Source organism: Apium graveolens, chromosome 1 (genome assembly GCF_009905375.1).
Source record: "Apium graveolens cultivar Ventura chromosome 1, ASM990537v1, whole genome shotgun sequence".
Taxonomy (NCBI): domain Eukaryota; kingdom Viridiplantae; phylum Streptophyta; class Magnoliopsida; order Apiales; family Apiaceae; genus Apium; species Apium graveolens.
Genome location: NC_133647.1, coordinates 254,323 through 270,726, shown reverse-complemented (window position 1 = coordinate 270,726; position 16,404 = coordinate 254,323). Strand labels below are relative to the sequence as shown.

Below are 16,404 nucleotides of genomic sequence, written 5' to 3'. Positions count from 1 at the left end.
TGATATTTTGATGATTAGTTTATTTAATTTTGTATGGAAACAAAATTTAACTATAAATCATAAATCTATCGAAATTAAAGAAAATTAGTTAATTATTTTTTCTCTCAAAAGAGTCAGCCGTCATTCATAATTATCATCCATCCTTCACCATCCCCTCCTTCTATCAAATTTACATCCGTCTCATCCATTCTCTCATCCTGTTTCCTCCATTTCTAAATCTTTAATTTCTATTATAATAGTTTTCAATAAAACCGAGATCTAAATCCTTTTGGTTTTGGGTGTAATCTTATTACCGTACTCATCTTTTTGAATTATTAATTGTCCCCAATTTTTTGGTGTATGTCTTGTTGCGTTTTTGATTCATTGTCATGTTGCATTAAAAATGATTTCTACGGTGTACTGAGAGATCTGGGCAACCCGCTTCAAATCTGGAATTATGGTACTTATCGCGAGAGTTTACCTCGCACAACAAAGGATTGTTCAATATATGGGGCATCTGTACCCCCAACCTCAGTTGGTGTAACTTATGGATATGAACACTGGTCTATCACCGGTTTTTTATGTCTATTGTGATTCTATTATTTTCAGTGATAGTGGTGCTGACTAAATTGTTCGAGAAGCTTTTGTAATCATTTTTATTATCAAGAATATTTATATTATATCTGTTAAGTAATCTGAAAACAAAACGGCTAAACGGCTATTTGTTTAGCTCAGTTTTTGTTTCACAATCAGGTTGTAGTTGTCAGGGGTTTGTCCCGACTGTGTTCTTATGTTCTATATTCAATAAAATCTTATTGTTCGTAAAAAAAAATAGTTAATTAGAATTCAAAGGTAAATTTTGAATGTCAAAACAAAATAAATAAATAAATAAATCTATAATAAATCAAATATATTTTTAAAAATAAAATGTAAACATGCAAATTATATTATATTACATTATATTATTAATAATATAGAATATATTTAGATAATAATAAATATAATTGTTGAAAATAATGTAAATTCAATAGGAAACAAGATAATAATGAAACATAAAAAAGGTTAAAATATTCAAGTAAAACAATAAAATTTGAAAAAATTAATGACTTGAGCCTAATGACATGGATAATATACTTAATAATTTTATAAATTAGTGACTTGAGCTTGATAGTATTTGTTATCCATTGAGGAGCCTAACCCTTGAGGTAACCTCATTTCTCTCTGTCCCTTCTTCACTTGATTGTTAATTTTATGTGTTCAAAATCTCTCTCTCTCTCTCCCTCACTCTCTCTCTCTCTCTGAATTGGTTCACCTGTAATAAGATGTTTTATATGTTATAATCTCTCTCTCTATCTCTCTCCCTTAATGTTTGTTAGGTTCTTGTATAGTAAGTAATAGTAACATGTTATATATGTTTCTCACTATATATGCTACTGTACATTTTATAGGCTACTAATGCATCACAAGTCAATGAGGAAGATAATATTATTGCCTAATTACAGCTTGGCAATCATTAGTTGTTAAGTTATAACCCTTTCGATTTGGTTCTGTGCCGATTTTAGAGGATAGAATGAGTTCATTTTCTATTCAGACGCGCCCCGTCTTTAATTTTGCTTCTGTGTCCAAGTCCAATGATTATAATAGACTATGTTCGAGTTGTAATGTTAAACAAAGTGCGCAAACTGTCACCTGGAGACAAGTAAGAGTGGGAAATAGGATGATAATAACAATGAGAGACAGGAGCAAAAATCGGAAACCTTTGCAGAAAGGGAGGAACCTCAGCATTGAAGCCATTCAGACTGTTCAAGCGCTCAAGCGTGTTAAAAATGATGATGCCTCTCTGCATCGAGTTTTTGCTACTAATTTCAGTCGCTTGTTAAGACTTGATATGATAGCTGTTCTTAAGGAACTCATCCGTCAGAATCAATGCTCGTTGGCCTTGAAGGTTTTCTCTCTTGTCTAGTATTTTGTTTGGAATTATTCAACAATCTGCATTTGTTCACTCTTTAATTGATGTTCTAGGTGTGCCTGATCATCATTCATCATCTTTGTGTCATTTGTTTAATTGTTTTTATCTTAATATAGTTAAGCACCTAGTTCTTAATATTTGGTTGAGTGAATCATGCACTTGAGGTTTCTGTTTAGTGTATAGTCATCTACTCACTTTTATGTTCGCACACACTTGTCTTTTTTCTTGACTATCACTACTCCTACAAGAATATCTGTTAAAAAAATATCAAAGATAAAACTTAGCCAGAACTTACAGAAAGCATCTCTCTTTATTTTATGGTTACCATAGAATTGTTACCTTAACTTAGAGTCTCTTCATCACTTACTTGCCTAGTTATACTTGACTTTACCGGCATTTAAGTGAAAGTTAGATTGTGTATGTAGTACTGGAAGATTTTCCTATTACTATGGATTCATACCTTTTTACAGCTTCAAAACTGTAGGTGACTACTTGTATGGGTGCCCATGGGTCGACGTGAGATTGACCCAACCCAATTAATTCTTGCAGTTTCCATTTCTGAGCTTACAGTGAGTTGATAAGTGATAGAAGTCTTTGGGTGTCTTTTTACCTTGCATTTCATTTCAGCAGAGTTCCTAGCTACAAAAATCAGAAAACGTAATATATTGACAGTCTCATGCAACTATGCCATGCTATATGTCATGTTTTCTTGTCTGCTGTGCTAGAGGTTCTAATCAGTATTGTTATGTACCACAGGCATTTGCAGATGTACAGAAGGAGCACTGGTATAAACCTAAAGTATTGTTGTATGCCGAACTAATATCAGTTTTGGGGAGGAATGAAATGTTTGATGAGCTGGAACTAGTATTCAGGAAATTGGAGGATGAAATTAGTTTAGAGCCTGATATTGTAGGATTTAATGCAGTTTTGGAAAGTTTGCTGTCTTTTGGCATTATTGGACTTGCTATGGATTGCTTCTATTTGATGAAATCAAAAGGATGCGAGCCGGATAGGTCAACTTTTAAGATTTTGTTTAGTGGTTTAGAATCAAAGGGAGAAACAAGTCTAGCAGTCACTGTAAGGAAGGAAGCGGAGAAGATTTATGGCAGCTCTTTGGAGTTCTTAGAAGAGAATGAAGATGAAGCGGACAATACGGTCATGTCCTTGTAAGCTGAGTTTGTTTTCTGAAGGTATCCTAACCACATCCGCAACCTGTTAGCTGTATAAAATACGAGAGGACTAAACCACGGAGTAACCAGGGGATTAGAAGCACGTAGCAACATAAAATACGAGAGGACTAAAAGCTATGCAAATGACTCGTGAAAGTAATTGGTTTTTATCACTTCTGCAGCTGCAGCACTGCTGTTATTAATAAAGTAAGCTATTATTAGACTATGCATCATGATTCTGATTCTATATCTTTAGATCAATGAGAAAGGGAACCCTGAGATTCTCAGGGTCTCATCAAATGTTCTAGAATCTACATCGTTTATATCGTTCATTCTTTTCTTTGGTACTTCTTCTTTTTCCATCTCCCACACTCTTCTGTTACTTCAGCCTTAAAGCGAAAAATAAAAATATAACCTCTCCTCTGGCAACAAATGTACAAACAAATATACAACCCGAGATCAGATATGTTGATAAACTCGGGGGATGGAAGCAATTGCTGGAATAGAAATTTTGGATGCCAAACTATTTGATCAGATCAGGGGTTGTCGATTGTGGGCATGTTTTCAATTTTGAATCCAGTGGGAAAGCTTCATATTCAAATCAATTTTAGGAACACTAGCTACATTGCATTATTTTCCATCAAATATATCTTCAAAATTGCAGCCATGCAATGCTGGGATTAGTCATAATTTTAAGGCATATTATCATCATCATTTTACTTGCAAGCTCCTTATATGTTTAGAATCTAATACTTCATATCCTCAAAAGACTAATATCTTAGGAGCAATTCGTGTGGTTGTGGTATCATGAACGTCAGATGTTAAACCACAAAGCATAGAACGTTCTTTCCTTTGTTGCAGAATTCATACAAATATACAGACTTTCTAATCTAGTTTACTATAAATCTGATTGATGAATGAAGTTCTTGGTTAAAACAAGCAATAAAGGGCAGTGCAGGTCTTACATCATATCAGGACTATGGGATTGAAAGATATTACATCAATTATTTATATATTATTTTGCTAATGTATACATTAAAGTGTTACAACATGGTAAACTTTTCTATCCTAAAGGAGCTGTCTTGGGTATTGCATGGTAACACATTGAATAGAAGAAAAACAGATGTAGCTCCAGTTTTCTTCAGAAATGGTACACAAGCTACCCTCGCGACTGCATGCTGCTTCCATTGATTTTAAAAGCCGGGCTTTCGTTATGCAACTCTGTTACAATAAAACTAGCCAATGCATGCGTTACAAAGCTTGTAGAACCAACTAATGCATACATTTTTTTAATAATTAGGCAACGGCCAACAGGATAGTCTACATCATTGAATAGCCAGGTCCACCGCCACCTTCAGGGACCGTCCACTTGATGTTCTGCTTTGGGTCTTTAATATCGCAGGCCTAACAAAAAATTGGAGATGAGAGCATATGCAAAACATAACTGGACAGCAACAAAAAGGATACAAAAAGCAATATAACATGTAGATAATCCCTGTACACTGTAGTACTACAGAAGTCACTAAGAAGACCCAACTAGTCAGATAACTTTCCAATATTAGATATTTCATTTGCTTCATGCCCAGGGATCTAATTCTATGTGAAGTAGGACAGGGTATACTATCATCACATCAGGCTAATCTTGTCTAGCCGAGGACTAATATCTAGAACAAGCACTTATTTACCAAGTAACTACAGACTGCCTAGTACTTAAGCTCCGCAATAGTCAGTAAGAAGGAAAAAATTGTGAAACAATATGCAGTTCTAGTAGTTACTGGGTAGTTAAACATATATCCTGTACTTGATTGTCAAGCGTAAAACAAGTGCGGACAATGATGTCTAAGAACTAACGTAGTTGGGAGAATATGGAACGGAATGAGGTAGGAAGGTGGAAGCGAAAAATTGAAGTGAGATAAGTGAAGGAAATAAATTACTGCAAATTTTCCATAGCAGGGAAGAAAATGAGTAGAAAGTGGGAACGAGCATTTACTCTAGAAATGATGGGACTCAGCTCAAGTTTTTGTTGGTTTAAATGGATTGGAGGGAGGAAGGAATAAAAAGTTTAAAAGCTTACCTACAAAATATTTAAAAGTTTATTTGTTTATAGTTTAAATAGTTAAAAGTTGCTTCGCAACAAATGTTAGTTAAAAGTTTCGCCTAGCAAAAAAAAAGTAAAGGTTTAATTCCATTTTTTACCCAATTTTATTCAATCCAACCAAATGGAACATAAGCTTCTTCTGTTTTACATAAATGTTTTTGAATCCATCTTTACTGAAGTTCTTACAGCACTTACCTTGCAATGCAGGCAATTTTGAGCATTTATCTGCAGCTTCAACTGACCCTTTTCATCTGGAACATACCTGTAGACAATATCACAAAGAATATAAGTCATGTAAATATAGAGAAATTATGTGGAAAAAAATTATCGGTTAAATATCTTACTCATACACACGTGCAGGACAGTATCTTGATTCTGGTCCGCCGTACTTTGGCAAGTTAACGAGCGAGGGAATATTGGGGTCGGTCAAGTGAAGATGAGCAGGTTGGTCATGGTCATGATTTGTGTTGCTCCTGAGAGAGTAAATCAAATGGCATGCCAAAATTTATAACACGCGGATAGGGATCATAGAAACACAATGATTATATGTATGTCTGTGTGTGTGTGTATTATCGGTGTATGAACAAACAAGATGCTTAAATACACAGTGATATTGGTCAGGCCAGTTCCTTTTGTAATTGTATTGATAGTTCTAATTCGTTTATTCAAGTTCTTCTGTCCAGACCAGAAGATCATCTTAAAATCACCTACGGTAACAGAGATGCTACTGGTGTTTATGATGCAGGCTAACGCTAGCTCTGCTCTCTACTATAGTTTCAGAACATGCTGTCGAGGTTTTTCTAGTTCAGACTGGCCACCTGATACCAATTGCCTCTAGAATAAACCGACAACAGTTCTTCGCTAGCAGTTATGATCATCTATCTTCATGTTTTTCTGTTAAGCTGTGAATTTCTTCTTTTTCTAAAACATGGAGTAGAAAGTTCATAGAGAGCTTGGTGAACTTTGAAAATATCAATGATATATTGCTTTACCTGTAAAGGGACGTAGGTATATCAAAAGAGACAACTCCATTCGGTTTTGGATATTCAATCGGCGAGCATTGTTGTGCTTCCTGTGAATAAAGTGCCGGACTTCAAAATTGATGCAAGGAGAACGAATCCATTATACAGTTAGTAAGACGGTTAATTTTCTTGTATACATTTAGTCAGTGCTCGGTAGCTTCAATACTCTTACTAATTAAAAATTCACTCATGAGATATTCATGATTTGATTTTCCATTAACCAAGCAGAATAGGAGATACCGATGTAATATATTTTTGGCAATAAATAGTAGAAAAAAGTTTGATAGTTGAAGTAAAAGCGAAGAATTATATTTAGCAAAGAAAAAGAACGATTTTAACATGGTATCATCTGGACTATGCTCACAACATGGCCAAGATTCTAAATAGCAATTCCATCGATAAGATTTTATCTTGGATCATTAGGCAAATAATTTTCCTCAACAATAGCGAGGACAAAGTGTTCCTTTGAGACTTTCGGAACTTTTCAAAAACAACCTAAAGCATGCACCCCCAGAAGTTTTGGGGAAAAATTAACAATACTGCCTTGACTACGGCTTGTCCCTGTACACCAAGTCACCAAACCTCAAAGAAATCAGAATTGCAATTTTGCACAAGTGATGACAACTTTTGCCATTATAAAGTGCTCAGTAAAATGACATTTTGTTTCCTAAAGTCCTCAAATTTCAATTTTTCTTCTATGAAAGACAAATTATCTAAAATTATAACATTATTATCTGTCCGTAATATCACTCTGCTGACAGTAGAGAAGTAGTTACTCACTTTGGTTGCTTCATGATCAGGTTTTCCATGCTTCATGGTTAGAGGGAATCTACCCCTGAATATGTAGCTGCCATGCAAAGAATTGAAGTCAAGTATACTTTATCAATGAGAGTAATATAACAAAATCTTATGACAATTCAATGTATCTGCTACTTCTTATTTAGTAAAAAGGAAGACCATACCGTTCTACAGCACTTAAAGCTAAACCCGGAAAAAGCCCATAATCAAAGGCCTGCATGTTAGGCAGAGAAGGAAGACAGTTTATTATTCCAATCAACATATCAAATTTTGTATCAAGTTGTATATTATGCCTCTTTTCAAAATTAAATCACCAAAAAGAATATCTAACAGTTAACTGCTATGTTGTGGTCAAAATAAAGGTTGTTTTATTATTTATTTATTTGGTGAAAAGGTAAAGAACGGGGTTTGGGGGGTCGTACTATAAAAACATGAGATACGATTTGTTTACAAATATATGACGTGAGAAATAGAACTTACTGGCCGATAGTTTCTTGCCAGGTATAGTTCCTCCCAGATCCATGAATTCCGTAAATTGTCCCAGTACGCTTCCATATTTAATCCTTCATGAAGTGCTTTATATGCAGAATCTGCAGCTAGCATGCCTGTAATAAATTATTGAACTGTGAATGAGTAAAGTGCATTATGTGTACCTGCAATTTAAGGACATACCACTTGCAATACTGAAGTTCACATTTTGTGCAATTTTAGCTAATTTCATGAAAAATAAATTTCAATCACATTTCACAAACTACATATGTATCAAATATGTTTACCCCAACTTAAATATACAGTTGCTGAAATAAGACGTGGGCAAAAAAGACCTTGAAAAGTTAGTTGAAATAAGATAAATGTGCATAAGTGTAACGAGATGTGAACTCTGGTGGTGATAATTTCAAAAGTAGAGTATTGCAAGTGGTAAGTCGGTCAAACTGCAAGTACAAAAATGCACTTTAATCTTCATTAATCCATGAGTACGAAAAATTATTTATCCATACATTGATACACTCCAAAGTCTTAAAAGTGATGCCACTCAATTCTGCTTTTTCAATAGTTGAAATGTAGCGTCCAAACTTACAGCTGTTATTAATTTTACTTCAGTTAAAAAAATTATATCAAGTCAGATACTTGAAAATTTACATGTTGGTTGCCTGCAGGGGCGAAGCCATGTGGACTCGAGAATTTACCATGGCCCGCCCTAAAATTTCCAAATATATTAGTTTTACGTAATAAAAAGTTATGTATTTCACAAAGTCCGCATGATCGAGCTGGCCTGACGTGGCAACTTAAGAAGGTTTATTTTCGAATGGCGAGGTCTCAATTCCATTGCTTGAAAACAAATCTCGAGGTAGCCAAAATCATCTAGTTATAGGTACTACACATTGAAATACTAAAGTCTAAAGCAGCTGAGCTGGTTCGAGTAAATGAAGCTCTCGACAGATTAATAGGGTTCATGGCTGGAATAGGAAAAGAAACGAAATGGGAAGAGAGACACCTCTTGGTGTAGCGGTATCTCCTTCCTCCCTTCACGGGATGTCGAGGGTACGAACCTTGTCAAAGACAAGGTGTGTGCGGGGGCGCGCGTGCGTGCGTGTGTGTGTGTGTGTGTGTGTGAGAGAGAGAGAGAGAGAGAGAGATCAGGCAAAGAGAGGAGATAAGAAGATAACGAAGTATTTTATCGATCCACCACCTTAGATAATAATCATTAATATTGGCTACAATATGGACAACTTATTTTCCTTTCCCATCATATCTCTTTCCTCCGTTCACCTCTCCCGCCAACTCATTCGGCCTTCCCGTAATAGTCTACGAGCACTGGGAAATTTTGCATAAGCTCTTATAGCATGAACAGAATCGATGGTCTTGTATTTAGAACTTGCAACATCATCCAATTCAATCTCCTCACTTCAGTATATGCAATTTTGTTAGTTTCAAGTATTATTACAGTAATGAGCCGAATAAAACTGGAAGGAAGGAGCATATGTTTAAGAAAGGTATTAGATCAATCCTTTAAAAATGTCTATGTGCCTATGATGGCATCATTAGAGAAATAAAAACTACTGAAGATGAACATATTTTATATGCATTCCAATCACTAGAGATAAAATTTAATACAAAAAAAATAGAAAATGAAAGTGCATTCCTAATACGATATTTAGCTTGAATTTACAACCATCTTCAGGAAGGTCCATACCTGATTTCATTGCAGTATGAGATCCTTTTATTTTAGGTACATTAAGAAAGCCAGCCGAGCATCCAATAATTGCTCCTCCTGGGAAAACTGGGTATGGAATTGACTGAAATTCAACAAGCATCATAATTGTAGTAGCATGAGAAGTAGTAGCCAGCAGCCGATCATTATAGCATTTTCAAACATTTGTGCAACACAAAATCAAAATTTAAAATAAATCTTCTATACAAACTTTGGTCACTTCATCTGTAAATGTTCATATATATACTAATGATAGGTAATTTAATATTTCAATACTTGCGCAAAAAAGGAGGCTTACTACTTAAACACCAAGGTGTGGATAATATGATACTTATATCTAATAACACAGAACTATTTTGCAAAAGAGTGTGATTCGGGACTTGGAATAGATTTTGAATAGGTTTAGAGCTTTCATGGAAGTGTTTTAAAGCACCAACAAAGTATCTATAATGCACCTGAAAACCGCCTTCATTTAAAGTGCGTGCACCATATTGGAGAACAGTTCCACTTTCAAGAAGAGTTCTGATGGCTGGATGGTTCTTGAATTTCTGAAATGCAAATGTAAATAAAGGAGCTGAGTAGAATTACACTGGAGGGAAATTAAAGATCATGAACATAGATAATTAAAAGTTACAGATAACTCACAATTAAATCAGTGAAAATTTTGGACAATATTTGAAATTTTTTTACACATAAATTCCCAACAAAAGTGTCCGCAAATTAATAAAATCGTAACAAAATCTCGAAAAAATAAACAAATCCTATATATACAAACACATATATCATATTTTTTGTATGTAGCTAACCTGTTATATATTTTAACCCAAATTATTACACAAAAGGATCAAGAGTAGTAAAGAAATAAACAAAATCAATTTTTAAGTTGATAGACCAAGACCAACTTCAGAATATATCCAGAAATATGCTTCTTTGTTTTCATGATTGGAGATCAGAGTAAAGTTTAATATTCAGGAAATCAAGCTAGAGTTCAACTCACATAGTTCTGCGTGTGTTTTATAGAAAATAATTACAGAAAAGCAAAAATGGAAAATAGTGCCCAATTACCTGGAATTCCTCATAAGGACTCATAAAAGGGTTGTGATAGTCCAAAGCAACCACAAGTCCAATAGACACCTATAAGAAAAACATCAAGTGTAACTGCAGAATTTATTGAACTTACGATATGGTACCAATTCATCAGTTTGCTCTTCAGAAGTATATACATTATGTGATGTAAGAAGCTGCATACTGTTAAAAATGTCCAGTCTCTATAATTATGGTCCATTGGTGTCATACCAACACTCCCGCAGAAGGGGAAAGCTTACCCTCTTATTTCCGCTAATCTATAAAATAATCAGCCGAAAATCTAGACCATCATTCATTCAATTGGGGAGGAAGCGGATATGTATATAACTTTATCCACTTAATGATTCTTGATAAGAATTAGTTATATACAAAAATTATAATAATGAAGTTTGAAAACAGTTAGCAGGTGAGACATTCTACTCATCCTGGCTAAATTAACAGAGATTATCAAAAGAGGGGTATCATATAAACCAGTTTTAAGGAAAGTTTTCAATTTTTACAGATTCATCAAAACTCATTAAAAGTAGACAAAAATTGTTGGAACCAATCATACACTACAGTTGACAAGTAACTTACAGATTCTGTTTATGTGTTGACTGTGAGCTCGACATAACCATAAAACAAGAAAAAACATATTTTAATATGTACATATACTACCCTCAAATTTTGGGATTAGGTGAAAAGAGTAATAATAAATGAAGAGACCTTGGGAAACATCGAATGGTTTGAGTAAGTAAAAACAGAATAGCAAAAAATATCAAACTCTACCTGTCTATCTTTCATATGGTACAAAAAAGATCCCCCATACGTATTATGATCTAAAGGCCAACCCACTGTATGAAGCACAGAACCAGGTTTATGCTTGCTCTCATCAATTTCCCATACCTGGGCAGGTAAAGAGTTGAAGAATAAGATAAAATTTGTATAAAATAAGAACATAAACTAGAGAAATCTACAAAGAAGGTTCTTCCTTTACAGGCAGTGAAATGATGCTTCCTGCAACTTGCTCAAAACAAACAATACTAAAGCAAGTCAAAACACACAAACAAATGTAGGAGACAAACTTATTTTTAAATACGAATTCAGGCTTAAGTTGGTAACTTAATATGTATAGGAGAGGTTTTCTAGTTATACTAGGCTTAATGATGCTTCCTTTACAATTCATAAAATGTAACATAAGGCAGGTAAATGCAGACAGTTTTAACTAAAAAAGAAAAGAATATAACAAATCATCAAGCAATGATGTATTTTTACCTCTTTAATTCCTAGGGCATAAGTTTGATGTTGTGCCTGTCCCTTTTCTCTCAGGTTGTACTTGCTAATTATTTTCTTCACATAATAAGTAAATCACAAAATTAGCCTAGTAGAAAAGTGTTTCGTGTTAGCAGATACATTTTGTCTGTAGAAGACTATTTGCAGACCTCTGACAATGACCCGCGACATCCTTCAGCAAGAAGATTTACACGTCCTGTAATTTAAATTACCATCATTAATCTTATAAACTCACTTTCTGAAGAACAACATACACACTGTCAATTTCGTAAAAAATATCTGAATATAAAGCAGCCTTAGGTGCACTTGTGAATCTTTTCACTAGTTCAAGTGCATTATTTCACTTCTTAGTCTTCACCTGAGCCCTCCTTTCCATGTTGTGGCAGAACATGTGTCATAGTTCTTTAGCCTTTTGAAACAATATTTTATTATTGATTTTAGAAGCATGTTGATTCATGCTAATGCATGCGTATAGGTGATGCATTTTTTTCTACACTACCCAATAGACAATTTAAGTAGACAAAAATCTGAATCACTTGCATCATGGATGCAAATTATTGTAGAAAAAGTAGTAGCAAAGATAATGCAAGTGTTTAAAAAGGGGCAACGCCAGTAATCTGTGCAACCCACCATAGAGATGACTATGGTGGCAGAATGAACTGAGTTAGAGAACCCGCCTTTTAATTCAACACCTTGCTGAAATGTATCTTTCCTGGAGCCATCCTTTCCGATTCCCATGTCATTGGTCGCAATTCCAATAACATTGTTATTTGCATCATATAAAACCTAAGTATTATATAACCTATTAATGAACAGAAGCAAATATCTAAAACGAAAAACATTTCAAATAAATGAATAGCTACCTCACTAGCAGCAAACCCTGGATAAATTTCAACTCCTAATTCTTCAGCCTTTAGTCCTAACCAGCACACTAGCTGACTCAAACTGCATCACATGTTATTTGTGGTAGAACTAAAGAACTTGCAATTGTGTCTATTATATACAGATATGTACAAATCAAAATTGCAACAGAAAAAGTTCTTGACAAATTTAGCAATTGTCGAAAAATAAGAGCTAGTAGAATTACAGTATACATTAATACATGAGAATGAATAAGTTGTACTCCATCAGTATTTAAAAGTACATAAACAATATCATAACAAAGTATGTAGTCGGTTGTGTTCATTATTTAATGATATGGGTTGATCATTCATGGTAACAAAATTAATGTTTCACTGAACCACTGTTCTAGTCTTTCAGATGCTTTACTCTTTTACAAAGCTACAGAAAGATATGCATATATTATAATTTTACAGTCATTAGAAAGACTGAATTTATTTAAGGAAAAAGAAAAGCAGATTGTAAGAAGATCATTCTCAGATGACATATGATTTCGTCCGATTTGTTTCTTCTACTAGCGGTGTGTAGAATAAATAAATTAAAAGAGTGTAACAGGTTTTTAGCATAGCTAGCAAATTTTTTATGAACGTTTTCCGGAAACAAGTTACATCAGCTTCATTCTACAAAAGATTACAATCAAGATACAAATAATGACAGTCATTGGGATTCACTATTTATTTTGCCAAGTCAAATAGGTTTTAGATAAAGTTGAACATTGTTCTAATATATTGATGCACAGTGAAACGAGCACATCATCTGATTACCTTATAACATAGTTTCCTTCGTTATCAAAGGGACTTGGCAAAGAAAATGCACGATTCTTGCTAAGTAGCCAAAACTTATCAGAAGAAACAGGAACCTCAATTGGTGCCTGAAAATAAGTGAACGAAGATGTTTATCAAAAGTCTAGAACAGCCCAGAGTAAAGTCAGATTCCGGATTCAAGGGCAGAACCTTGGACCATGCTGTCAATTTTAGCATGAACATGCACACACAGAAGGTGCATATTTGCAATAGCTCAGTCTATAAACAGAGCAATTGTAACATTATGCAAAAAGCAAATATGAAGCTAGAAGGAAGGACCATCTAAAATACTAGATTCCCTCAATTGTGATACTGAATTTAGCATAGCATCTTCTTTGACCACGCAACAGGCAAAAACTCAGGTATCTGTTTGGCATGTATAGTCATAACCTTATTAAACCTAGCTAATAAATCCCTTTTTGTAGGTTAATTGAGAAAAGGGAGACAGAGAGGCCCTAAAATTAATGTATCAATCTCACTTGCACATGAATAAAAAGCAGCCACTGCTCCTTAGGTCGTCATTTGTGCTTTACGAAACCTAATAGGTCATGTTCTTCTCTGTTGACCAATTAGAATAATTTTTTGTTGATTTATTAAATTAATGAATTTGATTAAAAATAATAATCCAACAAATGCTTATTTAGATAATCTCCTGATCTTAAAGCCACCAGACCATAATTGAAAATATCAATATACTTCCCAACTAATAATGTTTTTGGACTTGAGAATTATGCCTTTGGAAAAGATACAAGAGACATGAAAGTAAATATAAAAAGTACCCCATCTTCTTTCCATTGTGGGAGAAGTTCATTCAGTGCCCGTGGCTCAAAAACATTTCCTGACAGTATATGAGCGCCTAGAAAAGGAAAAGAAAATAATATAGCAACATATTTAGAGTTTAATTTCCCAATAATAGATCTTACATAACTAAAAGATTAGGCATGCTCCGAAAATGATTATAAAATATCCACTGAACACAAAAACTTAACTGTTTTCTTAACAACTAAATTTTTCTTGTTCATAAATTGCTCTTCAATAGTAACAAAATCTGAAACCTCCATATGAAGATCAATGTACGTGCTAAATACATATGCAGTAGCTAAACCTCCAGTACCCAGTCCTACAATTACTGTAGTCCTTTAAATCTTGGCAAGCTTAATAGTAGCATAGTATGACTTACGAAAAACAGAAATACCACACTTAACTCTAGAAACTTAAAAAAACAAACATTACCTAGATTGCTTCAAAACACTAATTCATTTATTTTTGTCATTGCACTTCACAACGACAAATTAATATAAACAGGTTCCACTAGCATGATTACAAAAGCTTAACAACCTTATTGCATAAATTCGCTCCCAAATTATTTCCATTTTAACTCCCAATAAGTTAATACAACATAATCTCAAATAAAACATACAATCAATCTCTGAACTCCGCAATTTCACATAACTACACTAATTCGCTCCAAAACCATTTCCATTTCTTTGGTTTTTAATAAGTTGATACCAGGTAATCTCGATTCCAACATACAACCAATCTCCAAACTCCGCAATACATTACATTCTAGTCCATGACCATTAAAAGACAATACAACAAACACATAACACACAACAAACATTACGATAGTTTCCGATACATACGTACCAAGTTGAGCACCTTTCTCAACAACACAAACAGAGTAATCAACATCATTATCTCTACACAACTGCTTAAATCGAATCGCAGCGGAAAGTCCAGCAGGCCCTGCTCCTACAATAACAACATCATAGTTCATACACTCTCGAGCTTCACTACTGAAACTCCTGTTTGGACAAAACCCAGTTAGATTATAACGTGAATTACTACAAGACAATAAGGAATTAAGGAATGTTGGTGTAATAAGTGATGGGGTTTTGTTGTTTATTGGACAAGGAGATTGTAAGTGTTGGGAATGAGAGATTGTTGTTGTGTAAGAAGAACATATTGAAGTGAATTTTGAGGTTGTTTTGAATTTGGAAGATGAACAACGAGATGAAATTAATTTGAGAATCATTCTCAGGCGCACACCAGCCCAGCAAGCCAAAACAGTCAATAACTTACAAACTAGAATCCCCCGGTTTTAAAATTCTCCATGTATCAAAAAAATATACTCCCTCATTTCACCTTATTGTTATAGATTATCGTTTTTAAGAAAGCGTCTGGACCCGTATTTTAAGATAAATATAAAATAAATATAGTTCCTATAAATTTTTTTAAAAAAAAAATTGAATAAAAGTAGAATGTTTAAACTTTTATTTTGAAAAAGAATTTTTTTTTAAAAAAAGTTACAGAACTATACTTTCCATTGATCTTAAAATGCGTGTCGAACACTCTCTTAGAACGGTAACAATTGGAAGGGACGGAGGTAGTATAATTGAATTCTTCAATCACGTGTGGATTTCATTCAATCCAACCCTATACCTAGTGTTTGGTGCAGAAAAGAAAATTTAATATCCATTTCTCAAACCCCAGGTAGAGATTTTTCATAACTAAGGGGATAAGTGGGTAATCCAACCCTATACCTAGTGTTTGGTGCAGAAAAGAAAATTTAATATCCATTTCTCAAACCCCAGGTAGAGATTTTTCATAACTAAGGGGATAAGTGGGTATAACATAGCGTCATGAGAATCAACTTTATAACTACTATTTTAACTTATATTTAAGCATTTAAATCTAAATATTTAATACAAAAATAAATATATTAAAATAATAATAATTAAATATATTTAATTAAATTAAAATTATTGACTCAAAATATTTTAAATTAAAAAATTTCATTTCAGTACTCAATCAAATACATGATATCAGATATGATACTTCAACCCAATACCACCCTAACCCGATTTCTGATTCCAACCTGATACTACATCTTGAACCAAACGACCCCTAAATGTCGCATTAATTACACTTGGGCTTCTTGTCTGAAATCCACTAAGTTCTTCTAGATACGATATGGCAAATAGGACCAAGCTCGTATCAGACTCAAGACGGCTCATGTAGTCAAGGCCCACCAGCAGAGGTCATCAAGGTCCAAGAACACGAGTTGTTCACGGACTAGGCCCAATACGGCTGGAA

General features: G+C 34.0%; 2 protein-coding genes across 3 annotated transcripts; one reads left to right on the top strand and one right to left on the bottom strand.

Moving 5' to 3' along the window:
- The first annotated feature begins 1,151 nt into the window (after nucleotides 1-1,151).
- Nucleotides 1,152-3,449, top strand: LOC141659207 (protein THYLAKOID ASSEMBLY 8-like, chloroplastic). The gene is made up of 3 exons (XM_074465990.1): nucleotides 1,152-1,184; nucleotides 1,428-1,924; nucleotides 2,705-3,449. Exons 2-3 carry the CDS (start codon nucleotides 1,550-1,552, stop codon nucleotides 3,116-3,118), a joined length of 789 nt encoding a protein of 262 aa, XP_074322091.1. The 5' UTR covers nucleotides 1,152-1,184; nucleotides 1,428-1,549; the 3' UTR covers nucleotides 3,119-3,449.
- Nucleotides 3,450-4,102: 653 nt separating this feature from the next.
- Nucleotides 4,103-15,445, bottom strand: LOC141659196 (electron transfer flavoprotein-ubiquinone oxidoreductase, mitochondrial). Of its 2 annotated transcripts, XM_074465974.1 has the most exons (18): nucleotides 14,956-15,438; nucleotides 14,088-14,164; nucleotides 13,270-13,376; nucleotides 12,469-12,550; nucleotides 12,283-12,391; nucleotides 11,755-11,801; nucleotides 11,588-11,662; nucleotides 11,102-11,218; nucleotides 10,313-10,381; nucleotides 9,703-9,795; nucleotides 9,230-9,332; nucleotides 7,516-7,640; nucleotides 7,200-7,249; nucleotides 7,018-7,084; nucleotides 6,208-6,287; nucleotides 5,560-5,688; nucleotides 5,411-5,477; nucleotides 4,103-4,521 (listed from the first exon to the last, which is right to left on the bottom strand). In XM_074465974.1, exons 1-18 carry the CDS (start codon nucleotides 15,341-15,343, stop codon nucleotides 4,438-4,440), a joined length of 1,869 nt encoding a protein of 622 aa, XP_074322075.1. In that variant the 5' UTR covers nucleotides 15,344-15,438; the 3' UTR covers nucleotides 4,103-4,437. The 2 variants fall into 2 exon arrangements, 1 of the variants encoding a protein (XP_074322075.1); XR_012549666.1 differs by lacking the exons at nucleotides 4,103-4,521; nucleotides 5,411-5,477 and having other exon boundaries at nucleotides 6,208-6,306; nucleotides 14,956-15,445.
- Between the last annotated feature and the right edge of the window lie 959 nt (nucleotides 15,446-16,404).

Excerpts from the sequence above, each read along its gene's own strand:
- LOC141659207 (XM_074465990.1), top strand. The coding sequence starts at position 1,550 with ATGAGTTCATTTTCTATTCAGACGCGCCCCGTCTTTAATTTTGCTTCT. Across the intron at positions 1,925-2,704 it reads AATGCTCGTTGGCCTTGAAG|GCATTTGCAGATGTACAGAA; the intron begins GTTTTCTCTCTT and ends TATGTACCACAG.
- LOC141659196 (XM_074465974.1), bottom strand. The coding sequence starts at position 15,343 with ATGATTCTCAAATTAATTTCATCTCGTTGTTCATCTTCCAAATTCAAA. Across the intron at positions 9,796-10,312 it reads GTCCTTATGAGGAATTCCAG|AAATTCAAGAACCATCCAGC; the intron begins GTAATTGGGCAC and ends TTTGCATTTCAG. Across the intron at positions 4,522-5,410 it reads AAAATTGCCTGCATTGCAAG|GCCTGCGATATTAAAGACCC; the intron begins GTAAGTGCTGTA and ends ATTTTTTGTTAG.